The sequence below is a fragment of the Oreochromis aureus genome, linkage group 18 (genome assembly GCF_013358895.1).
Source record: "Oreochromis aureus strain Israel breed Guangdong linkage group 18, ZZ_aureus, whole genome shotgun sequence".
In the NCBI taxonomy this organism is placed as follows: Eukaryota; Metazoa; Chordata; class Actinopteri; order Cichliformes; family Cichlidae; genus Oreochromis; species Oreochromis aureus.
The window spans coordinates 499,482-525,524 of record NC_052959.1 but is presented as its reverse complement, the minus strand read 5'-3'; the positions used below and the strand labels follow the sequence as shown (position 1 = coordinate 525,524).

The following is a 26,043-nucleotide window of genomic DNA, read 5'->3' as shown; positions in this document are numbered from 1 at the left end:
GTTCAAAATATTATCACAAAAATAGAATTTCCGTCATACAGTAAATTACTTGTGCTGCATCAATCAGGCAGAAAGCATCTCCCAATTTACTATATTAACTACTAAATTTATTGTCTGATCACTGGTTGGTCAAACCAGAATCCTTTTTTTTTCCCACAAAAATTAAACTGTTGTCCTGCAACCTTGAGAGTTAACTGTCAGCATTGGATAAATTCAGCATTTGATAACAAGTGTCTGCTAAATTGACTCTATTTTAGCACTGATGAGAGATAACAAGCTGATTTTCATTGCATGTGTGTTTGTGTTATTAGGCAGGTTTAATCGATGTCTGTGGAGCTGAATCTCCAGCAGGACATGTTCTTAAAGCTGCCTTTCCTACACACTTCTCTGCTATTATTTGATCATTTTCAACTAATGTGCTATGAGTCCACTGATTTTTTCTTTTCATCACACGAGGTGACTTGGACAAGATGATAAACAGACTCACATGCTCAAGATGGTGCCTAATCTTCATGAGCTCTCTTTTGTTTGTGTTAGTAGGGTTAATGCATGTTCTGCTTGTGTGTGTGATTTTGTATATGTTTCTTTTCGCAGTGTTTCAGACTCCTTCACAACTTTCCACTTAAGCAGTCAGTTTTCTTTTCCCCAGATTTGCTAACCCAAATTTTGATTTCCCACATTAAACACCAGCTTTCCTCCGTGTTCTCACCTGCTCTCACTCTGTCGTCCTCTCCCACTTCAACAGTCCAATAGCCGGCAGTTCTTCTTCAGCTTTGTCCTGTGTTCCACTGTCTCTTTTTGCCATTTTCTCCAAAAGCGGCAAATGTCAAACAGTCTCCTCAGTTCTCATCAAAAGTCCTTTTCACAAGCACAATGAAGTTGCAGCTTGTTGGAAACAGTGTCATTCATCCAGTCAGTCAGGATGATGGTTTACTCTTCTTCTCTGATGCTGTTTGTCCACACTGCTGCTGCTTGCTGGGACTCTTTGCTCAGGACTTGCTACTGTCTCTTCATCTGCCATGTTATTGCTCTTGGAACTGCATTCTTTGTCTTCAGGGAGGAGTGAGAGCTCACTTGTGAGGATGAGGGACACATGGCACTGTAAATAAGTTAGCCAAAAACTTGGCCCGAATGTTCCCAATGATGTTAAACTATAATTTCCTTCCGACTGCTGCATATGGGAAATTGATCCGGGTCTGCTCCTCACCTGCAAGTGACACACTGAGACATTTTGATCATTGTTCTCATTGCTTAACCGACACACAGAACTCTCTCTCTATTTTTTGTGAACTCTCCTTTCTTAAAAGTAGAAAATGAGATTGTAGTTGTTCTTGGCTGATAAACTCAAAACCTTTTTCCCTATGTATATTTCTCATCTACAATGTAGATTTTTCTCCTTCTTACTCTCTCTCTTTTTTTTTTTTTTTTTTTTTTTTACACTAGCTGGTGACCTGCAGAATCACCGCTCTCACAATGGGAGACAATTACGTTTTGTTTTCTTTTTTGGATTCTTTTCAGTATTTATTTCTGCTTGGAGGGTTTCTTTTAATTTAGTCAATGCGGAGGGGCTACATTTTCCCTCCCATGTGGGACATTTAGTTTTTTTCTCTTGATTTCTCCATCTACATGCACTAATTTGTCCGGCGCCTGGACATTTTTTCCTCTAACCACTGCTCGTCAGCAGTGAGTTTTGAAGCTTCGTTACCCATTTTAATCCTTTTAGAACTACACAACTGCGGCACCTTCTCTGGCACGAGAATCGAGAGAGGTAGTTGACACGGCCTTCTACTTTCAAGCTATTCTTGAAAGCGGTGTCATCTTTATGTGATAAAACACGACCTTTTTCTCTCTTCACCAGTACTTGGGTGGCCAACAGTAAACAAATTAATGGAATAGTTCAGCCTCCTTATTGTGCTGTAAAATCAACTTATTCCATCAACACAAAAATAAAACAATAAATGCCTTTATGCGCGCGCTAACTTTACCCACTACGGGGGAGCTACCAGTCCCAGACGAGCTCTATCTTTATTTTAATTTTTTACCCACTACGGGGGAGCTACCAGTCCCAGACGAGCTCTATCTTTATTTTAAAATGCTACCAGCCTCTCTGGGCGAGCTTACACGGTTTTACGCAACGTGTCTCAGAGTGTCAATATTCACCTGCTTGTTGATTCACTGCCGGTCTCTCAGGTCCGCCTCATCGACCCCCACCGTCGTGGACCACTTCTAAAAACGCTGGCCAGAACCCGAATTCACGTTTCTGGTCTTTTATCCTGCACCTAGACAGGAGCTGTCGACAGACTTCAGCGCGGGCTTCTCACGACGTCAGGACTCGATGAGGTTTTCCGTGAGGATCACACAAAAGTGTTATGTTAAATCCGGCTCGGAGGACCAAGAAATGTAAGGAGTTTTCCTGTAATGCAACTCAGATTGGAATAAATGACACTCAGACAGGTTTTACAAATTAACGTGCATGGGAGAGAACTGGACAGGCGCCGTTCCTTCGCTTGACCCCAGTTGCTCTCGTCCGCTCTCCCGTAACACTGCTCTTTTATTGTGGTTACATGAATATGCATAGGTTCATTAACATATGACGTATACCGTGTGTGTGTGTGTGTGTGTGTGTGTGTGTGTGTGTGTGTGGGGGGGGTCAAGATATGACCCCGTGAAGACTCCCCAAAGCTGGTGCCAGGAGTCTAGCGGTACATCTAAACAAAAGGCTCTTAGACTAAATCAGATACAGAGTAGGTGTCCTCCTATACCATAAATCAGTAAGAGAAGGTACAACCTCTCTCATGCTCCCAGGATGTGTGTGTGAAAGTCAGAGAGCTCTGGAATGCACACAAAGCTTGCACAACGTAACTTCTCTAGTAAAAAAGAGCAAACACATCTAGAAAACCTTAAACAAAATGTACTTCTAAACATAAACATAATAAAATCTTTCAACACTTCCCGTGCTGAATCATAGAGCGAACGAATAACTCAGGACTCGCTCACCCCCTCCCTCCTGTGCTGAATCATAGAGCGAACGAATCACTCACTCACTCACTCACCACCTCCCTCCTGTACTGAATTGTAGCGTAAGCGATTCACTCAGGACTCACTCACCCCCTCCCTTCCCGTGCTGAATCATAGAGCGAACGAATCACTCAGGATTCGCTCACCCCCTCCCTTCCCGTGCTGAATCATAGAGCGAACGAATCACTCAGGACTCGCTCACCCCCTCCCTTCCCGTGCTGAATCATAGAGCGAACGAATCACTCAGGATTCGCTCACCCCTCCCTCCTGTGCTGAATCATAGAGCAAACGAATCACTCACTCACTCACTCACCCCTCCCTCCTGTACTGAATTGTAGCGTGGCGAAATCACTCAGGACTCACCCCTCCCTTCCCGTGCTGAATCATAGAGCGAGCAGATCACTCAGGATTCGCTCACCCTCTCCCTCCTGTGCTGAATCATAGAGCGAACGAATCACTCAGGACTCGCTCACCCCCTCCCTCCTGTGCTGAATCATAGAGCGAACGAATCACTCAGGATTCGCTCACCCCCTCCCTCCTGTGCTGAATCATAGAGCGAACGAATCACTCAAGACTCGCTCACCCCTCCCTCCAGTGCTGAATCATAGAGCTCATCACTCAAGATTCGCTCACCCCTCCCTTCCCGTGCTGAATCATAGTGCGAATGAATCACTCAGGACTCGCTCACCCCTCCCTCCTGTGCTGAATCATAGAGCGAACGAATCACTCAGGATTCGCTCACCCCTCCCTTCCTGTGCTGAATCATAGAGCGAATGAATCACTCAGGATTCACTCACCCCTCCCTCCTGTGCTGAATCATAGAGCGAATGAATCACTCAGGATTCACTCACCCCTCCCTCCTGTGCTGAATCATAGAGCGAACGAATCACTCAGGACTCACTCACCCCCTCCCTTCCCGTGCTGAATCATAGTGCGAACAGATCACTCAGGACTCGCTCACCCCCTCCCTCCTGTGCTGAATCATAGAGCGAACGATTACTCAGGATTCGCTCACCCCTCCCTCCTGTACTGAATTGTAGCGTGGCGAATCACTCAAGATTCGCTCACCCCTCCCTTCCCGTGCTGAATCATAGAGCGAGCGAATCACTCAGGATTCGCTCACCCCTCCCTCCTGTGCTGAATCATAGAGCGAACGAATCACTCAAGACTCGCTCACCCCTCCCTCCTGTGCTGAATCATAGAGCGAGCGAATCACTCAAGATTCGCTCACCCCTCCTTCCCGTGCTGAATCATAGTGCGAACGAATCACTCAGGACTCGCTCACCCCCTCCCTCCTGTGCTGAATCATAGAGCGAACGAATCACTCAGGATTCGCTCACCCCCTCCTTTCCCGTGCTGAATCATAGAGCGAATGAATCACTCAGGATTCACTCACCCCCTCCCTCCTGTGCTGAATCATAGAGCGAACGAATCACTCAGGACTCACTCACCCCCTCCCTTCCCGTGCTGAATCATAGTGCGAACGAATCACTCAGGACTCGCTCACCCCCTCCCTCCTGTGCTGAATCATAGAGCGAACGAATTACTCAGGATTCGCTCACCCCTCCCTTCCCGTGCTGAATCATAGAGCGAACGAATCACTCAGGACTCGCTCACCCCTCCCTTCCCGTGCTGAATCATAGAGCGATCGATCACTCAGGACTCGCTCACCCCTCCCTCCTGTGCTGAATCATAGAGCAGGATCACTCAGGACTCGCCACCCCTCCCTCCTGTGCTGAATCATAGAGCGAACGAATCACTCAAGACTCGCTCACCCCTCCCTCCAGTGCTGAATCATAGAGCGAACGAATCACTCAGGACTCACTCACCCCTCCCTTCCCGTGCTGAATCATAGTGCGAATGAATCACTCAGGACTCGCTCACCCCTCCCTCCTGTGCTGAATCATAGAGCGAACGAATCACTCAGGATTCGCTCACCCCTCCTTTCCGTGCTGAATCATAGAGCGAATGAATCACTCAGGATTCACTCACCCCTCCCTCCTGTGCTGAATCATAGGGCGAGCAATCACTCAGGACTCACTCTCCCCCCTCCCTTCCCGTGCTGAATCATAGTGCGAACGAGATCACTCAGGACTCGCTCACCCCTCCCCCTCCTGTGCTGAATCATAGAGCGAACGAATTACTCAGGATTCGCTCACCCCCCTCCCTCCTGTACTGAATTGTAGCGTGGCGAATCACTCAAGATTCGCTCACCCCTCCCTTCCCGTGCTGAATCATAGAGCGAGCGAATCACTCAGGATTCGCTCACCCCCTCCCTCCTGTGCTGAATCATAGAGCGAACGAATCACTCAAGACTCGCTCACCCCCTCCCTCCTGTGCTGAATCATAGAGCGAACGAATCACTCAAGATTCGCTCACCCCCTCCCTTCCCGTGCTGAATCATAGTGCGAACGAATCACTCAGGACTCGCTCACCCCCTCCCTCCTGTGCTGAATCATAGAGCGAACGAATCACTCAGGATTCGCTCACCCCTCCTTTCCGTGCTGAATCATAGAGCGAATGAATCACCAGGATTCACTCACCCCTCCCTTCCCTTGCTGAATCATAGAGCGAACAGAATCACTCAGGACTCACTCACCCCTCCTTCCCGTGCTGAATCATAGTGCTCACTCAGGACTCGCTCACCCCCCCCTCCTGTGCTGAATCATAGAGCGAACGAATTACTCAGGATTCGCTCACCCCTCCCTCCTGTACTGAATTGTGGCGTGGCGAATCACTCAAGATTCGCTCACCCCCTCCCTTCCCGTGCTGAATCATAGAGCGAACGAATCACTCAGGATTCGCTCACCCCCTCCCTCCTGTGCTGAATCATAGAGCGAACGAATCACTCAAGACTCGCTCACCCCCTCCCTCCTGTGCTGAATCATAGGCGAACGACTCACTCAAGATTCGCTCACCCCTCCCTTCCCGTGCTGAATCATAGTGCGAACGAATCACTCAGGACTCGCTCACCCCTCCCTCCTGTGCTGAATCATAGAGCGAGCGAATCACTCAGGATTCGCTCACCCCTCCTTTCCCGTGCTGAATCATAGAGCGAATGAATCACTCAGGATTCACTCATCCCCTCCCTCCCGTGCTGAATCATAGGCGAACGAATCACTCAGGACTCACTCACCCCTCCCTTCCCGTGCTGAATCATAGTGCGAGCAGATCACTCAGGACTCGCTCACCCCTCCCTCCTGTGCTGAATCATAGGCGAGCGATTACTCAGGATTCGCTCACCCCTCCCTCCTGTGCTGAATCATAGAGCGAACGAATCACTCAGGACTCACTCACCCCTCCCTTCCCGTGCTGAATCATAGTGCGAGCAATCACTCAGGACTCGCTCACCCCTCCCTCCTGTGCTGAATCATAGAGCGAACGAATTACTCAGGATTCGCTCACCCCTCCCTCCTGTGCTGAATCATAGAGCGAACGAATCACTCAGGACTCGCTCACCCCCCTCCCTTCCCGTGCTGAATCATAGAGCGAACGAATCACTCAGGACTCGCTCACCCCTCCCTCCTGTGCTGAATCATAGAGCGAACAATCACTCAGGACTCGCTCACCCCTCCCTCCTGTGCTGAATCATAGAGCGAACGAATCACTCAAGACTCGCTCACCCCTCCCTCCAGTGCTGAATCATAGAGCGAGCGAATCACTCAGGACTCACTCACCCCTCCCTTCCCGTGCTGAATCATAGTGCGAATGAATCACTCAGGACTCGCTCACCCCTCCCTCCTGTGCTGAATCATAGAGCGAACGAATCACTCAGGATTCGCTCACCCCTCCTTTCCCGTGCTGAATCATAGAGCGAATGAATCACTCAGGATTCACTCACCCCTCCCTTCCCGTGCTGAATCATAGAGCGAGCAGAATCACTCAGGACTCACTCACCCCTCCTTCCCGTGCTGAATCATAGTGCGAACGAATCACTCAGGACTCGCTCACCCCTCCCTCCTGTGCTGAATCATAGAGCGAACGAATTACTCAGGATTCGCTCACCCCTCCCTCCTGTACTGAATTGTAGCGTGGCGAATCACTCAAGATTCGCTCACCCCTCCCTTCCCGTGCTGAATCATAGGCGAACAGAATCACTCAGGATTCGCTCACCCCCCTCCCTCCTGTGCTGAATCATAGAGCGAGCGAATCACTCAAGACTCGCTCACCCCTCCCTCCTGTGCTGAATCATAGAGCGAGCAGATCACTCAAGATTCGCTCACCCCTCCCTTCCCGTGCTGAATCATAGTGCGAACGAATCACTCAGGACTCGCTCACCCCTCCCTCCTGTGCTGAATCATAGAGCGAACGAATCACTCAGGATTAGCTCACCCCCTCCTTTCCGTGCTGAATCATAGAGCGAATGAATCACTCAGGATTCACTCACCCCTCCCTTCCCGTGCTGAATCATAGTGCGAACGAATCACTCAGGACTCGCTCACCCCTCCCTCCTGTGCTGAATCATAGAGCGAACGAATTACTCAGGATTCGCTCACCCCTCCCTCCTGTGCTGAATCATAGAGCGAACGATCACTCAGGACTCACTCACCCCTCCCTTCCCGTGCTGAATCATAGTGCGAACAGAATCACTCAGGACTCGCTCACCCCTCCCTCCTGTGCTGAATCATAGAGCGAACGAATTACTCAGGATTCGCTCACCCCTCCCTCCTGTGCTGAATCATAGGCGAACAGATCACTCAGGAGTCGCTCACCCCTCCCTTCCGTGCTGAATCATAGAGCGAACGAATCACTCAGGACTCGCTCACCCCCTCCCTCCTGTGCTGAATCATAGAGCGAACGAATCACTCAGGACTCGCTCACCCCCTCCCTCCTGTGCTGAATCATAGAGCGAACGAATCACTCACTCACTCACCCCCTCCCTCCTGGCTCACAGCTTCTTCTTCGTCTTCTTCTTGGTTGGCAACCAATGTTAAGGTGCATTACCGCCCCCTGGCTCACAGCTCAGTGGACATTTAGATCAGAAAATATATATTTGACACATTTAAGGAAAATACTAATAAAATAAAAATAAACAAAATAAATGTTCCCTTTAGAATTTTTTTTTTTGCTCTATAAAATAGTTTTCTTTTAGGATCACTCATCTTAGCAGTAGGATATACATGAAAAGAGAAACAAATTAAGTTTGAGTGAAAATGTACATTTTTTGCACTCTCTGGTCAACTGACTCAGTGACTCAAATGACTCAAAAAAAACGATTCACTTTGGTGTTTCACTCATTAAAACTCGATTCAGTAAAACGAATCAAATTTACCATCACTATGTGAGACTCCTAACCTCTCTGTCCATGCTCCTCCCCTTCCCGCTCACACAGGGGCTGTGTCCCAATTCGGGGTATGCACGCTTGAAGTACGCATTTCAAGTGCGATTACGTCACCGCCACGCGACGACGGCTGTCCCAATTCAAAGTGTACTTCAAATGCATACTCCAAATGCGCCGTCGATTTCCCCAAATATCAAGCGTGGTCCGGTGCACGCTTAAGTGGTCCCATATATCCCACAATCCATAGCGCGGTGGGTGTGGATGATTTTGCCATAAAATACGGCAGAAGGGAGCGTCAAGAGTGAACTGTCAAAAGTAAGTACTGAATATGATGTCACTTATTTATGTGCCAATATTTAAGAACATTAAAACATTACTGTTGGCCACATGTTGGCAAAGTTATGTGACATTAGTGATGTTTGTACTTTCAGTGGTAACTTGGTTTTATAGCCTCTACGTCTAAATATATATATAGTTGACCTTAATCTTACAGAGTGTGATGATTTTATGTGTAATTAAAGTCAGTCATAAATCCACAAACACAACAAGCTGAAAGTCAGTGATGCTGCTCGGTTTGCAGTCCTGAATATGACGGCACAAGCAGGATTCACTGCACTGTTAATGTTAGCTATGTTATATTGCTGCCTCTGTTCGGTGGTGTCGAGCCAAACGGACTTTAACGTGTGTTTGAACGAGCTGACGGTTCACTCGTTAAGCTGAAAGAAAGATGCTTTAATCACAGGAGTCACACATGTGTCCACTGGACCATCTGGGAGCTCTTCTTGTTTAGCACTTCGTAATAACACAAACACTAAATCCTCCTTCTCTTGTGCTGTTTTGTAGCAGTGTATACACCTGAGACTGTCACCTGTCTGTCTGTCCTGCACTCTCTCTCTGTTTCTTTCTCTCTGATTGTGGAATAAAAGTAGGAACATGTATTTATAAGTTACACTTGTGTTTGAATCCTGCAGCTTATCACACATTTGATTTCCATGTGTGACAACTGCAAGTGTCCAGAGTGAGGACAGACTGAGGGACCCACTGCTGCACATCATCTGTGAGGCTTTGCACCCTGATGATCCACCAGGACAAACTCAGCAGTGTGTGAGGAAGAGGAGGAGGAAGAGCCAGCAGCAGCTGACAGATGGAGAGAATAGACAGACTGTTCCCTGTTTGTGAAGGACTGCTAGGAAAGTTTAACATAACTAATTGTCTGTCCTGAATCAGGCTTATTAGGTAATGTTCAAATAATGTTATCATCCCAGTGTTTTCAGTGTGGGAGAAAGTACTCAGGGCCTTCAAGTTACACACTATGAAAGGCAGCAACAAGTTTAATATTCAGAAACCTAAAGTATGTATCAGCAGCAGAATGGAGCTAAAAATAAATGTTTGTTTCAGTTCTATGAAGCTTTGAGTATTTTGGATTAGTAGCACTGCTGTGTTTGTTGCATCATATTGCTGTAATTGTTTATATGCTTTATATATTCTGAGCTAAGTTGATCTATAGTGTTACATCATATTCTATAAGGATGTTATGTGTTTGTAGACTTTCTGCCCAGTTTGACCCATTTAGCAGAAGTCAGCCTGTCAGAGATACTTGTCTTTGACAGTGTATATTGTCTATTTAAGGTGATAGGAAATATAAATAACTGCAACTTGAATCTTTGACCCAGAGTTCAAGCTCACTGCTGTAATATATATATATGTGTGTGTGTGTGTGTGTGTGTATATATCTATATATATCTATATATATAGATATATATAATTTTAGTCTCATGAATAACATTAGCTAATTATTATTTACTAACTAATCTTAAAATGACTGTTCAGTACAGAAATGAAGCCCAACTATCATGTTTTACAGTCCTGTGGTCTCAACTAATCAAAGTGATGTCATGACAAAAATGAATGACCAACAAAACATTTTTTCTCCTTCATTTCTGTCACACAAAGCTGTATGAAACATTTCTCGCGGTTAGTATCATGGTTGCTAGGCAACCTGAACAGCGCGACGAAGGCTAGACCGTCCCATTTCACAAGCCTCTCACTTCCGCACTTCCCGTACTTGTAGTACGCACCGTACGTAGTACGCGTAGTGTGCGTACTTCAAGCGTGCAGACCCTGGGCGTTTATCAATATGCGTACTTGTGCGTACTTGCGTTCTCGTGTACTCGTGATACGTCATCAGTCGGAGACCAAGTACTGTTCCAATTCGAAGTACGCATCACGCCGAGAACGCGAAAAAGTCCCGGATGTGTTCTCGATCCGCCCATTTTATCGAGCATGCATCGGTGTAGACTTGGGACAGCTATATATCCCAGAATGCATTTCGTCCAAAACTCAACAGCGGACTCCCGGCACATCGTCCCCCCCTCCCCTCCCCGCCCGCTTGCGGTCTTCTCACTACTCAGGTTAAAGAAACCCCAGCAGCTGTCTATAGTATTGAGTGTCCACTAAAATAAAAATAAAAGCGTTCTAACATCTCACCTGCTTGTTTTTATTAAGGTATGTACACGTATGTACATGTACACTATTTTTATTAATAGAGGTTTCACTACTGAGGTTAAAAATGATATATAAGTCACTAGATCACTTCTAAATGTTAATGTTTGGTTTATTTCAGTGTTTTATTTGTTCCTGAGTAAACCGGTTTGGCTGTGATTAAAGTTAAGCTTCATAACATGTTACTCACAGTTAAATTAAGAGGGACGGCAGTAAAACTCCGGACCTGTGACATCATCACGTACGCTGGTACAAATCACGAGTCCGTGCTCGCGTACTTGAGAATTGAGAAACGGCCGACGAGTCCGTGCTCGCGTTCTCGGCAGGTACGTACTCCCGTGCGTTCTCGGCGGGTACGTACTCACCGAGCACGCGAGTACGTACTCGCGTACTTGGGCATTGATAAACGGCCCCTGAATTGGGACGCAGCCAGGGTTTCATACTTAAAGTGAGAGGTACCCCTTTTTAGGTTCCAATCCCAAACAGTGACATAACATTACTTTATGTAAACACAACATATATTTTCATATTTATTAATCCTGAAAAGATGACTTATGTAATGAATCTATGAATTATAAAACAAACATGAACTCAATCGTAAATAAAAATATAAAGCAGACGTCTGGCGCCTACACATGAAAAACTTTAAATGTTTTAACAAAACAAAAGTCTGCTTTTCATAATACAAATGTCATTAAATAACTTTAGAAAGACTTCCATTTTACTCTTTAAATTTAATAAAATAAAATAAAAAATATATTTTATTTTTAAAATAATCTTAAAATGTTATTCTACAAAATGTGCAGCACTTTAATGTGTTTATTCTCTTTAGCTGATAGTCCGTGGGACCAGGAAGAGCGTAAACCTGCATCTCTACAGTTTCTGTGCACTCCAGCCTCTTCTGTTCATGTGAGAGGATTTTCTCTGAGGCAGGAGAAATGATCTCCAAGAAAACAAACAGACTCGGCCATCGCACAGAGGAACAAATTCTCTGCTTAAATAAAAACCAAACAGGATGACCTTAAATGCATCATGTTTTTACTTTACAAGTTCATAAACATTTCCCCTCCCAGTTCACAATCAGTTTTACCCCCAGGTCAAAAATATGTCTAAGAAAATTGGCCCAATATCATATTATTTATAAACATAGCTGTCCAGTGATTAACTGCATAAGTACATGGAGGCAGGACCTCACAGCAGAAGCATACTCCATACTGTGTTGTACATTATTATATGTATTTTTCATCTATTGTATTTACCAACATCAAGCAAAGAAAGACCACACCATGGCACATGTTTAAAGAAGGAAACTTTATTAATCAAATGTATTTATTAAACAAACAGACATAATTATGTCATGTTCAAAGCAGGCCCAGTATCCACTCTGTGGAGTGGGCAGTCTTAATGAAGTAGAGCGCTTTAAATTTAAGCTGCGCTTCATATTTTTGGCCACCAGATGTCATCAGAGAGGACTGTGCTGAAACGCTTGGAGTAACGAACCGTTTTTAACACAAGCTTCGTTTGGCCATCATTACCTGTAGGAATTGGTAGCACCAGCTTTCAAGGCTTGCTCAGCCTCCATCGCTGCAGAACAGCTTTAAGTTGTTAACCCATCCTGTGTTTCTTGAAAAAGCCTTTTGGTATAAACCTGAAATGTACATTATTTTTCACTTTTGGGAAACCTTTTTTTAAACTGCTGGTAGGTCACCTCTTCCCTTTGTACCATTCCAAGGATAGACTTCATTGGACTCGAACGACTAGTTGCAATAAATAACTGGAAGAACTGGGCTGATCTAAAACTTTTGACCGGTAGTGCACACACGTTGACTTTGAAAAAATTCGCTTTTTCCCTGTTCTCTTAAAAAAATCATTTTCTCAGCTTATCATCCAGGAGCTAAATGTTGCACATATACAGCACATGGTTGGTAAAAATAAGCAAATCGACGCACATAAGCGAGCCAGACTATGTGTGTGGCTTTTATTTTGAAAGGTACTGGCGAAATCCGTGTTGGTCGTTGTGTTTCGTGAGTCTGTGGAGCTGGGCTGTGTGAGTGGCCGCCCCCAGGTTTGTTCCTCTAATGTAGACTAACATGTAGTTAATGGTCTCGGTGCGGGTTTAAGCTCGGCTCGGCTCTAAATGGAAACAAGGCTGGCTCACAGGCGCAGTTTGTGGAACTAGTAGGACACGCAAACCTGTGAACTGGGAGCTGCTGGGCAGAAACTAGTGGTTAGACTAGGCGTCACCGTCAGTCACTGTGAGTCTGTTGTGTGCATGTTACAGTCCAGGAGGACACCGGTCGACAGTCACTGCTGTTTGTTTTAGAGCTACAGACAAATCCACGCGGACAGCTACAGACCACAGGTATGTAACCTGGTCCCTGCTCCACCTGTCCAAACCAGGACAGCATCTGTACTGGGACTGAGCAGACCAGTCGCTGTGTGAGAAGCTTGTTGGCACAAACCTTTGAGGTCCAAAGCTGAATGAACTATCGTTCAGGGAACTGTTACCGTTAATGTGTCGCCACCACGAGCTGTGTCATAAACATGAGTCACGGCCGCAGTCTGTGAAAGTTAATCTCGAGGTTTCTGTGTCAAACTGCGACGTGTTTACAGCACACGGTCATCTCCTCACCTGTCTGTGCTCCGAGCCCAAACACAAGAGCCGCAGAGGAAAACTGATGGAGTCATTGTCTTTACTGAGCAGAAACCTTAGAGCCAGGTAGTTTACAACAATGCCAAGATCGTATGAAACACAGACTGTGGTTTGTGAAGCCGTGAGTGTTGTGAAAGCAGATGAGTGACAGTTTGTTAGAGCCTCATTAGTCAGCCCTTCTGATACATGGAATGACGTCATTTTGAATTCAGTGTTGCTTATGAGGAGTGACTGAGGTTATAAACGTTTTCACTGAGCTGAAGGCAGAAAGCTGTTTTTCCGTAGACTTCTATTGGCTGAAAGCGTTTTTGCAGCCAAAGGCATCGCCCCCTGGTGGCATTTTACTCATCAGGCCCGTGCTGGCTGTGGAGTGTCAGTGTTATATTCATCCAGTCTTCATGTAAATAGTAAATGCTTCTTATGTCGAGCTTTCATTCGACTTGAGCTCTCAAACAGCATACCTCGTTCACCTGTCTGTGTACACCCTGAGTGCTTTGCTTTGGTATTGACTTTTAGTTTGATTGAATTTTCTGTTTGGTTTTTGTTGTTGTTCTCGTTACCATGCTTTAATGGTACCACCTCCTCTATCCTAGCCCACTTTAAATAAAATGGAATCACCCCTGCTTTTACTCATTAACCCAGACAATATTATCATCAGAACTTCTTCCCAGTAACGATACAAAAGATCAGTTGTAACAAGTGAGAACAAGTCTGGCTCTGCATGTTTCACATACTCTGTTTTTACAGTCAGTAACCTGTGGTTACCTCAGCTTCCTGGGTAGATTTGCCTGTTAGGTTATTCTAAATGCTCATTCTGTGTTAGCCTTTGACATGAGTGAAGTACACATAACATACTGTTTTTGGCACCATCCCATGTGTAACATTAACTACATGCTAATATTTATAATAATATAATAATAAAATTATAATAATGTTTTTTATAGTCTGTATCCAAAACAACATTGCAAACTGCTGTACTCCTAACCTATATGTAGCACAACAACATACAGTATCTGTGTATTTATACATATGTGCATAAATACACAGATAAGCAACATAAATGAATACAATGAAAAGAAAGAACAATCAACAACCTTACAAAATATCAAACTATGGCTGTATTAGAACCTGAACTATAGGATACAATAAAAAGAAAATCTGATGCATTAAGAACAAAAAACCTCAAAAACAAACTTACTGTGTTCTGGAACATGCAGCGTAGACAATGCTGTGAAGACATACAGTGACCAACAGAACCAAGCAAACAGCCATCACAGCTGTCACGTGTCATCTAGAGTCTTACTGGTACACAGCCCCACCATAGATCCCACCTAGCTGTCAAACAGATAGCCTCACAGCTGACTCTGGACTGCTTTGGTGTACAGAGGAGTTCATGGTGTGCCCGGATCCTGTGGCTGCAAAGCAAATGTAAAGAATCATCCTCATGTTTGACCGTTCATATGAGGAGGTCTGGTGTGACGTTGTGCGTTATGGCTAAACTTGTGTTCACTTTGTTCCAGGGCTCTTTATGTGTTTTATTTGGATGCAGCTGTGCTGCATGTTCTTTTCCACTGATGATGTGCTGACGTGGATCCATCGACTGACACTTAGACAGTTGGTTACCTAACGAATGTTTGGGTGGGAAGCAGACTCTGGGAATGCTGAGCAGTAGCTCCTCAATCAGTTTACAGTTGGTTCTTTGCTAAATTTTCTGTTGTGTGTAGACGCACTGGTTCACCTCCTGAGTTAGGTGCCTTTTTCACCCCAACCGGTTGCAGCAGATGGCCCCGCCCCTCCCTGAGCCTGGTTCTGCCGGAGGTTTCTTCCTGTTAAAAGGGAGTTTTTCCTTCCCACTGTCGCCAAAGTGCTTACTCATAGGGGGTCATATGACTGTATGTATTATTGTAGGGTCTACCTTACAATATAAAGCGCCTTGAGGCGACTGTTGCTGTGATTTGGTGCTGTATAAATAAAACTGAATTGAATTGAATGCTTCTAAAAGATTCATAGGTCAGTTTTAAGTGACTGAACAAACAAAAAGACATTCATCTGAAAATGGACTAGAGCAAAACTATTGTTCAGTATCAGGTTTAAATATGATTACAAAGTCTGGCTCTTTGGGGGCAAAATATAAGAAAATGAGGTGCGACTCAAGACTTTTGCACAGTACTGTAGCTTCAGTGTCTTTCCTTTAATTTTTGTGTCTTTCCCCCAGCTTTCCAAATGAGTTCAAGAACGTCAGGTTGTTTGGAGGAAGAGGATGGAGAAGAAGAGGAAGAAGAAGAAAACTACAACCCGACAGAGGTGAAAATGAGTCAGATTGTGATGCCCTGTCACAGCAACCATCGGCAGGAGCTCAGCGTGGGACAGCTGCTCAAATGGATCGACTCCACTGCCTGCCTCTCTGGTGAGCTTTGTGTGTCACAGGTGTGTGTTGGAAGCTGTGAGCGTGTAGTGCATGTTTTAATGACCTAACTGTTCGACACGTGCAGCTGAGAGGCACGCTGGAAGTCCCTGCGTCACTGCTTCGATGGATGACATCCACTTTGAGCATACCATCAGGTGAGAGGAGGCGTGTGTGCGAGTGTGTATAGAAGGGTTGGTCTGAAGGTAGTAACTCCGCCTTTCCATCTTTCTTCAGCGTGGGTCAGGTGGTGAATATCAGGGCAAAGGTCAACAGAGCCTTTAACACCAGCATGGAGGTCAGTGAACTTCACGCTGCTGTTCTTTGTGCCTTTCATTGTTTTTGAAATCAGGCATGAAATCATTGTTTGTAAGTATAACATGGAAAAAGTAACTGCTGGCAGATTTGGGGTGTTTTGCACCTCTTCATCGTCAGCAGGTTGAATAAAAGTGAAACATTGTGAGTGTGGACTTGTAAAGCAAACTCAAAGATCAGAGCTGCCCACTGGGCTGTGGGGGGGGCATGCTCATTTCCACCACAACTTGTTTAATCACATAAGTTGATAACAATATGATGATACAGAATAAAAAGCCTAATATGTTTTCTTTTGTGCGTAGGGGTGTGACATAAATGAGTACTGTGAGCTGTAACCACACTAATTCAACATCCTACCATTCAGTTAGCTGCGTTTGCTTTTATCACGGGTGTGTTTACCTTAATGTATTGTCCCGTACTTCTTCCCCCTCAGGTGGGCATACAGGTAAACTGTGAGGACCTGTTCTCTGATCGTCATTGGAGGGTTTGTCATGCCTACGCCACCTTTGTTACCCAGCGCACAAGCACAGGACAAAAGGTGCTGGGAGTGTAATGTATGATTAAGACGCTCTGGAGAGTGTGTGGACGTTTGCCATGTTACTGATAACTAGATGAATATCATTATTTAAAAGCATGTTGTTTGTGTGTTGTTGCATCTCAAAGGAAATTTAGTACGTAACCTAGTAACCGTTCAAGATAAACATCACAAAATGCTTCACAACAATGCCAGGACATAAAAACAAAGGTTAACCAAATGCAAGTCTAAAAAGAGTTTTTAGTTGTTGTTTTTCAATTCAGTGTTATTTACACGGCGCCAAATCACAGCAACAGTCGCCTCAAGGCGCTTTATATTATAAGGTCGACCCTACAATAATACATACAGAGAAAACCCAACAGTCATATGACCCCCTATGAGCAAGCACTTTGGCGACAGTGGGAAGGAAAAACTCCCTTTTAACAGGAAGAAACCTCCGGCAGAACCAGGCTCAGGGAGGGGCGGGGCCATCTGCTGCGACCGGTTGAGGAGGGGGTGGGGTTAAAGGACCTGAAGCTCAGAAGGAGAGAGCTCAGAGTCTGGGGGCTGCTGTTCGTGTGTCTGCTTTAGTTTTCAGCATCATATGATGCACAGCGAGCACACCCTGATCACGTGACCTCGGGCACCTGCTGGGGACACATGGCTGACGTTTGTCCATGTAGAGCTCCAAAGGTCAAAATCCTAAAGTGGACTCTGAGTTTGATGGTGTGATAGTTTCCTTGACTTTAGCATCTGTCAGGACTTTGTTGTTTTTCTTTATTAAATCAGAGGAAGCTGTGACACATCCATCCTTAGAGTCTCAGCACTTATACGGGGCGATCGTGGCTCAAGAGTTGGCAGTTCGTCTTGTAATCGGAAGGTTCGAGCCCCGGCTCGGACAGTCTCGGTCGTTGTGTCCTCGGGCAAGACACTTCACCCGTTGCCTACTGATGGTGGTCAGAGGGCCCGGTGGCGCCAGTGTCTGGCAGCCTCGCCTCTGTCAGTGCGCCCCAGGGCAGCTGTGGCTACAATGTAGCTGCCATCACCAGTGTGTGAATGGATGTGTGAATGGGTGACTGAATGTAGTGTAAAGTGCTTTGGGGTCCTTAGGGAATAAGTAAAGCGCTATACAAATACATTTACCATTTATACAGGATCTTTATGACAGTGAGACAAACTTCAGCCAGCAGCACCAAAGACAGACACGGGCACCATCATACCAGAAGCTCTCTTTGTAAAACAGAGTCATGCCTTTTAGTGCTGCCATGGTCTGACCTGTGTGTTAATATGTGTGTGTGTGTGTGTGTGTGTGTGTGTGTGTGTGTGTGTGTGTGTGTGTGTGTGTGTGTGTGTGTGTGTGTGTGTGTGTGTGTGTGTGTGTGTGTGTCTGGTACCTCCTGACCCTGAACCTCACAGGTGACCTTGAAGCCCATTGTTCCTCACACGCAGAAGGAGCAGGTTGAATACAGCGTGGCCGCTGAAAGGCGGAGGGTCCGAATGGTGCACGATGACATCATCAAGGATTTGCTTTCCAATGAGTCTGTGCAGCAGGGTGAGTGTGATACACCCGGCCACAGAGAGCAAGTATTTTCACTTCACTGCGTCTTTGTGCATCTAGAAAGCACAGGATAGAAGAGAGGAGCTGTGGTTTTACACGAGAAAGTCAAAAGTGCTGGAGAAGTATGTGAGGCTGGTGCATGACATGGTGAGGTGTCTGGAAGGCCTGACAGATGGATTCAAGCTGGGAGTACATCAGGGATCTGTTCTCAGCCCCTTCTGTAAACAGTGATGTTTGCAGACCTGTAGGGAGAGTAGGGAAGGTGTAGGTAATAGGAAGGAGTTTAAATACCTGGGCTCAACCATCCAAAGCAACAGACAGTGCACAGGTGAAGACAAGAGTGCAGGCAGAGACAGTTTCAGGGTTGATATGTGACAGAGGATTGAAACGATGGTACTGAGACCTGCTGCCATGATTTGGAGGCAGTGGCACTAACAAAAACAAGAGGCCGGGATTAATGAAATGAGTATATGAGAGGGACGACTCAAGTTAAGACAAGCTTAGGGAGGCAAGGCGGAGATGGTCCGGGCACTTACCGAGGAGGACAAAGGAAGCTGAAGCGGGAGGCAGGAGGAGAACCCGGCAAAGCTGAGGGAAGAACATTTGAACTGACCACAGACTTGACGACCTGATCTTTACTTTAGCCTTTGGCTTCCATGGATATAGTTGGCTGTGGTCACTAACAAAGACAGCAGTTTGGCAGTAAATGACTATCAAACTTGAAATTAGTACTTTCTTCACATAAAGGGACGACTTGACTTGTTTCTGTATCAGTTGACAGCTCAGTGGGACCCAATGCAGTGGCAGCAGAGAGGACTCGGGTGGAAAGTGTGGAGCTGGTTCTGCCTCCACATGCAAACCATCAGGTCAGTTCGTTTCTGTACATGTCTGTTTCCCATCTGAACTAGAGTGGACTCGGCAGTTTCTCGCTGGTGTGTGCCTCGTACTGTTACAACGTGGAATATTTGAAGGAGACTGAATTTGAACCAGTTGTTACCAGAAACACCTGCGTGGCCTCGTTTCTTACTGTTGGGTACAAACAAAACGTTTGGCTTTTATGAAGTTTTATGAAGTGGAGACGAAGTAGGATTTTATTTCTTTTACTCCTTTTTTTGGTTCAAAACATCAGCTCCAAACACTGACTAAATCTGAGCGTAAACTGAGGCATGCTGACTGCTGCTGTGGGTCAGAGCAATTTCTGAAACAACACGAAACACGGATAGCTTGTGTCTAAACATCTACCTTTGAACTTTTTGTAGGGATCCTACACACAGGTTTGTAAATGAGGCCCAGCTGTTTGATATATACAAATATATTTGACTGTTCAGTGCATCAGTGTGTCATCATACCGCTGAGACATTTGACTGTCAGATCATGCATGAGTTGTGTTTGAATACTAGGTAAATACATTTGGAGGGCAGATCATGGCCTGGATGGTGAATGTAGCTACAATCGCTGCCAGGTACAGTCACAAACACTTCTTTCCTTCACATTCTTACCTTCATTTGATTCACAAAAATAGGATGTATCATTGTGACCTTTGACCTGCATATTCTGATCAGTGTAGTTCAGACCTCGTGCCAGATTAAAGGATCTGTCAAGCTGTATGTGTGAGTAACCTGAACACAGCCAGCATGTCGGAGGACTATTGTCTCTGTGCTCTTTGCATGCAGTCGTCTGTCTCAGGCTCATCCCACCCTCCGAGCCATTGACATGTTCACCTTCAGAGGACCTTCTCAGGTGGGAGACAGATTGCTGCTGAAGGCTATAGTGAACAACGCCTTCAGAAACAGGTATCCCAGAACACTCGCAGAGACTCGATGTGCGGTGGTAACAGCTCAGCATTGCAGCTGTGCAGCAGACAGAGAACCGCTGGTTGCATACTGACGTGGTGTCCTTACTGCAGCATGGAGGTGGGCGTGCGTGCGGAGGCCTACCATGAGGAGGGGCCTAACCGACACATAAACTCTGCCTTCATGACCTTTGAGGTGCTCGATGATGGCGGGAAGCCACGCACATTACCACGGATACGACCTGAACCCCTGGTGAGTTAAGCTAACAGTCACAAACAGCTTGTTAGCATGCCGCATCCATAAAGTGTCTGGATGTGACACGGCTGTCTGTGATTGGCTAATACTGAATGAAAGACATGACATCTGTTTTGCTTCAGAATTTGTGGTATGAAAGCGCACTCTGATTGGCTAACAAGATGTCAGTCACAAGACATCAGCCTATGAACATTTGATTTCACAGCCAGACTCACCTTTCCTGTAACACCTGATTTTCTGCAGCCATCCAAGGTGAGCTCAGAGAAACCAGTGGGTGGCATCAGTGTAGCTGGGTCAGTCTTTTACACCGCCCGTGGTGCTGATGGATGGATGACTGCGAAGCAGGAAACATGACCTTTGTTTGCGTTTTCTTTTTCTTTCCTTTGTTTCTGGTGGAAGTGTCACAGCGTCTGTGGCTCACAGGGCTGAGCACGTCCACGTGCCCCAGCCTATCACTGTGAACTCTAATGGAGTTAATAATAATAATAATAAAATGTTAAAAACATGTAAATACAGTATTACAGGAGTACTCTGAGTATTACATATTATACACATGTAAAGGAGCAAAGAAAAGCATGGTCAGAGGAAAGCGAGTGTGTGCTGGTGGTGCCGTTAAAAAGTCATGTGACTGTGGAGCAGTAGATTCAGTGTTTGTGTCAGCTTCATTTACACTTCATCTGAAAAGTGGTGAAATCAGTTTGTGGAGATTATCCTGTAGAATAAAACATGAAAGTATCATAAACAGAAGTTCCAGAAACACTCGATTAACCATTGATTAGAGTTTGTTTTGGAAATGAGCCGTGGTGAAGGCTGAGCAAAGATCAGAGCTGTAAACTTTAAATAATGTTATCAGTCATAAATCCGTCTGATGGAGCGGCCTTGGTGTCGATTGCAGCATCGTTACAGGCTGAAGGGCGCTCCACTGTAGGGTAAGATAAGATCGTTATCAGCATAAACAAACACAGGCAGCCATCACCGAGTAAAGATGCACTCCACTCAGTTTGTACCACAGATCAGTGTACTGGTCATAAACTGGTGCTGGGAAGAATAATCTGTCTGCTGTGTTACAAACTGGTGCCCTCTGCCTGTGTGTCTGTCTCACTTACAGGAAGGACGAAGGAGGTTTCAGGAGGCAACAGCCAGGAAAAAGATCAGGCTGGACAGGTATGTGTCGTCTGCTCTAAACAGCACCTAATGTACCGTCTTTGCATTTAGATCAGCTGTTGTTGTGCAGGTTTGTGCACAGACTCACAGTGCCATCATTCTGATGCAGCATTCGTGTAACTGTGTTTTAGGAAGTACATCATTTCCCGCACGCAGGGTGAGGTGCCTCTGTCTGTTCCCTGGGATCCCACCAACCAGGTGAGGAGAAGCTCCACACCGTCACCTTTGCCGCTCACGTTAGTCCACATGGACTCACGGGGAGAGAAATCAAACTTAGTAATATATATATATGTATATAGACAATCTTTAGGCACCTTGTTACTTTGTCACAAAAACATATTATTAGTTCTCATTTCTGTAGCTGAATCTATAAATACCGGACATAAAACAGTATTTTTGCACCAATAAGGTGATTTCCAAAAAGCTGACAGCTGATCATCTGCTGCAGATGATCAGCTGTCAGGTTTTTGGTGTAACTAGTGTCATTGATGATAATCCTGTCATAGCCTGTGCTTGAAGCTGGACACAGTAAATGTTTTTGCTTTTTATAGGCTCATTTAGTTTTCTCAGCTCAGTCTCTTGTCACCCTCATCAGCGTTTCAGCTGTGTGTCGGTGGTGCGTTGTCTTGACTTTTGGGACATTATTTGTGTTTCTTTCATAAAGGATGTTCAGTGTATTTTATTTGTTTGTTCCACTGCAGTTTATATTGCAGTGTGTGATCTGAGGTCACTTCAGTTAGGACCAATCAAACGTCGCCTCAGCATGTTTATGTCTTCCTACTTAGCTTCAAACCTGAACCACAGCCAGACTCTAACCGTGCCTGCAGACTGATTTAGTCGACTGAACCTCTGACGGGCCGACGTGCTCAGTCGCACCAGTGTGCTTCACCTTGACTGCAGATGAGAAATAGTGCTGCAGTAGTTTGCCTTCATTTTGCACCCTTAAATAAAATACTTACACTGTTAGACGGCACTGATTCATATATAATAAGTTGTATTTGAACGGCGGCAGGCGGCCTGCTAACGCTGAGCTCTGGAGATGAGTTTGTGGTGTTTCCTGTATTTGTGCTGGTGTGTGCTTCCAGGTGTATCTGAGCTATAACAATGTCTCAGCTCTGAAGATGCTGGCAGCCAGAAGCAACTGGCGCCTCAGCTGTGAGAAGGACCAGGTATGTGCTTCTCATTAATGAGCTGTTTGTTTGTGTGAGTCTGCCGCGATCTGGGCTTTATGTTGTGTTCACAGGTTCAGCTTTACACCCTGGAGCAGAAGTCCATGCTGAGTTTCAAGATTGAATGTGAGGTGGATGTTCCTGCTCACAGAGCCTTCGATTTACTCGCTGAGCTGAGCAACAGGCCGAGTTGGGACTCGCATTACAAGTAAGACTCTGTGACTCGTCTGTTTGACCTTTGCTGCGACTCAAGTTCAGCGCATGCGGTTTCTTTATGTGGCTTCACAGGAGCAGCAGTCGCCCTGTCCTGTTTCTACTCGCTGCCTCGGTATTGTTCTCTGATTCCAATGATGGACTTTTCTGAGGTTCAGGGTCAAAAAGAAGCGATGTGTGGTTTAGGTTCATGCTGCTCACTTTGCACTGAGGCTGAGATGTTATCAGTTAAGGTGAAAGTGACATTAACTGTGAGGGCCCAGTCTGTCTCTTTATTTTCACATATATATGAAAGGGGAACAGCGACTCTCCCCCAGCCGAGCCAGCCTGCAGACGAAGCTCATCCTAGCTGCTTAGATTTGCAGCCTTACCCTTTGCATTGATCTCATGACCAGCAGCTGGTGGAAAGAACATGGTGAGCAGCTCTTGAACCCAGAATCATGTTCACTGTGGAGGAGCAGAGCTTTGTCTCAGATGCTCTCAACACTGTGGGCTGTGCTGGTGGACCAGACCGCTGTGGAAAATCCCAGTTTTAAAGCAATAACTGGATGTTGTGGACCAGTTATTGGTTTATCACACTGCTCAGCCTCACCTGGAAAGTTATTTTTCACGGAGCTGAAAAGGAGGCGTTAACTCACTGTTGAGACGATCCGGCCCCCTTTCCATCCTGGCTGTGGGACACCGGACCAGATCTTCACCCTCACAGGACATCTGGAGAGAAGTGTGACCATCCAGTTTATATGTGTCTGTAGACTCGGAGAAGCTTACAACCAGGTACCAGGACGCCATCTGTGGCGTGTATCGCAGTAGCCCATTTAGAAATGGAGTGAAAGCTGTGGCTGCTCCTCAGTAGGAGGCTGGACTCGAGGGTGTCCATTGTCTCCGATCCTGTGTGTGATATTCACAGATTCAAAGTGTGGCTGATGTGAGGAGGGCAGCTTCCTTGTTTTTGCAGATGATGCAGTCATGTTGGCTTCATCATAGTCTGACCTTTAATAAAGACTGGATGGATGGTTCAGAGGCCGAGGTTCTCCGGTGGAGCGTCGGGGGAGGAGTCTGCCCCAAGCGAGGGTTTTTAATACATTGGATTGTAAGGTGGAGCACGAGCTGTTTATGCAGTGTCAGCAGTGACGTGGAGTTTTGATTTACAGCGCCATCTAATATACTATCATGGGATCAGGCCGGGGAGTTTGCATGTTCTCCCCGTGTCTCCCCGAGTTCTCCCCGTGTCTCCCCGAGTTCTCCCCGTGTCTCCCCAAGTTCTCCCCGGGTTCTCCCCGTGTCTCCCTGAGGTCTCCCCGTGTCTCCCTGGGTTCTCCCCGGGTTCTCCCCGAGTTCTCCCCGTGTCTCCCCGAGTTCTCCCCGTGTCTCCCCAAGTTCTCCCCGGGTTCTCCCCGTGTCTCCCTGAGGTCTCCCCGTGTCTCCCTGGGTTCTCCCCAAGTTCTCCCCGGGTTCTCCCCGTGTCTCCCTGGGTTCTCCCCGTGTCTCCCTGGGTTCTCCCCGGGTTCTCCCCGAGTTCTCCCCGAGTTCTCCCCGTGTCTCCCCGGGTCCTCTCCTGTACTCCAGCTTCCTCCACAGTCCAAAGACATGCAGTTAGTGGGTTAGGTTAACTGGAAGCTCTAAATTGCCCATAGGTGTGAATGTGAGTGTGAATGGTTGTCTGTGTCTACGTGTTAGCCCTGTGACAGACAGGCGACCTGTCCAGGGTGTGGCCTGCCTCTAAGACAGCTGGGATAGGCTCCACCCCCCGTGACCCTGAGAAGGATAAGCAGCAGAGATGGATGGATGGAGATCTGGGTGATGTCATCACCCAGCCCCTTTTGATGTAGTTTTTCCCTTCAGTGTCCCCAACGCACGATCTCCACCCCTCAGCTGGTGAAGCACAGAAACAGCCTCTGCCGTGGATACATGTGGAGTAAACTGCAGCCTTAGTCTTTAAACAGTGCTGTCAGTGTTTAACAGTGTGTATGTGTTTCCTCAAACAGGAAGTGCGAGCTGATTCAGCTGGTCGACGACGATGACTTCATATATCGTGTGGTGACTCCATCGGTGCGTCATGGCGCGATGGGATCTCCCACTGCAGCCAATCAGGCAGAAGGGATGCTCCAGGACTTCATCTTGTTGGCTTCCAAAAGGAAGCCATGTGGCAGCGGGTCAGTAGAACCGGAGCAGTTTTCCATCCACCTGCAGGATTTACTGATGCGTTCCCTTTCTGTTTTCCTTCAGAGACCCATATGTCATCGCCCTACGCTCAGTGTCCCTACCCACTCACCCTCCCACTGACGGCTATAACAGAGGAGAGGTTCTGTGTGCTGGATTCACCATACTGGAGACCAAAGACAACATGTCACTGGTGAGAAGAACAGCTGTTTTAGCATCGTACATATACTCTTATCAAAGCTGGTTGTTATTAGTGTGTTATCTTTCTTTCAGATCAGTTACTTTAACCAGGCGTCTCCGGAGGTCCTTCCCTACATCTCCACTGATATTGCCGGCCTGTCCTCCTCTTTCTACCACACCTTCTGCTCCTGCAGCCAGTACTTGACCAGGAACAGACTGTGACAGTGGCAGCAGCCTGTCAGAGGCTCTCCTCAGCACCACTGTAGGGACAGCCTGCTTGGTTTATATGGTGGGAAAACTTTATGATAATTTCATGGATTGATACAAAAGTCATTAGCAGTAAAAATCTTCTTGTTAAGTGAGTAAAAGCAGCCACTGTGTCAGTTACTGTGTTGGGTCAGTTAAGCTGCTGTTCATGTTTGTAAGTTAAAGGTACATGAATGTAACAGAGTGCAGGTGTGGGCTTGTACTTAATGCAGGTTCATTTTAACACTATAACTGTTTGCTGCAATTAGTTCAACATAACATGCTGGTTTGAAAAACATGAATATTGACTTTTTCCACTGAACTTCAATAAAGTATTGTGTTGTATTTTTTCTTGTTTTAATCAAGTGATGGATGATTTTGGATTTCTTTGTTGTAAACATTCAGAAATCACCATTAAAAGTAGGAAGTGAGACTCTGAGAGCACTGATGGCAGCAGCGATGTGAGCCACCTGTGACACTTTAAAGACACATTTATGGATGCAAATAAATGCAGTGCTGCAGTCAGTAAGAGAGGCGGGCTGCATGTGAAGTGTTAACTATAACAGGAGAGTGTTTCATATGTGTACAGCTGCTACTGTAGCCAATCACAAACCTCGG

The 26,043-nt window shown here is 46.1% G+C and overlaps 1 protein-coding gene across 3 annotated transcripts; it reads left to right on the top strand.

Annotated features, from left to right (window-relative positions):
- The first annotated feature begins 12,366 nt into the window (after nucleotides 1-12,366).
- On the top strand, nucleotides 12,367-25,786 carry LOC116321926 (acyl-coenzyme A thioesterase 11-like). Of its 3 annotated transcripts, none has more exons than XM_039601771.1 (17): nucleotides 12,367-12,500; nucleotides 15,670-15,861; nucleotides 15,947-16,016; nucleotides 16,096-16,156; nucleotides 16,607-16,711; nucleotides 18,104-18,239; nucleotides 19,020-19,111; nucleotides 19,646-19,707; nucleotides 19,919-20,038; nucleotides 20,152-20,290; nucleotides 21,402-21,457; nucleotides 21,589-21,655; nucleotides 22,543-22,626; nucleotides 22,701-22,834; nucleotides 24,825-24,992; nucleotides 25,066-25,192; nucleotides 25,273-25,786. In XM_039601771.1, exons 2-17 carry the CDS (start codon nucleotides 15,678-15,680, stop codon nucleotides 25,399-25,401), a joined length of 1,734 nt encoding a protein of 577 aa, XP_039457705.1. In that variant the 5' UTR covers nucleotides 12,367-12,500; nucleotides 15,670-15,677; the 3' UTR covers nucleotides 25,402-25,786. The 3 variants fall into 3 exon arrangements, with proteins under 3 accessions (XP_039457705.1, XP_031597720.1, XP_031597721.1); XM_031741860.2 differs by lacking the exon at nucleotides 12,367-12,500 and adding an exon at nucleotides 12,796-12,866; XM_031741861.2 differs by lacking the exon at nucleotides 12,367-12,500 and adding an exon at nucleotides 12,873-13,163.
- The last annotated feature ends 257 nt before the right edge of the window (nucleotides 25,787-26,043 follow it).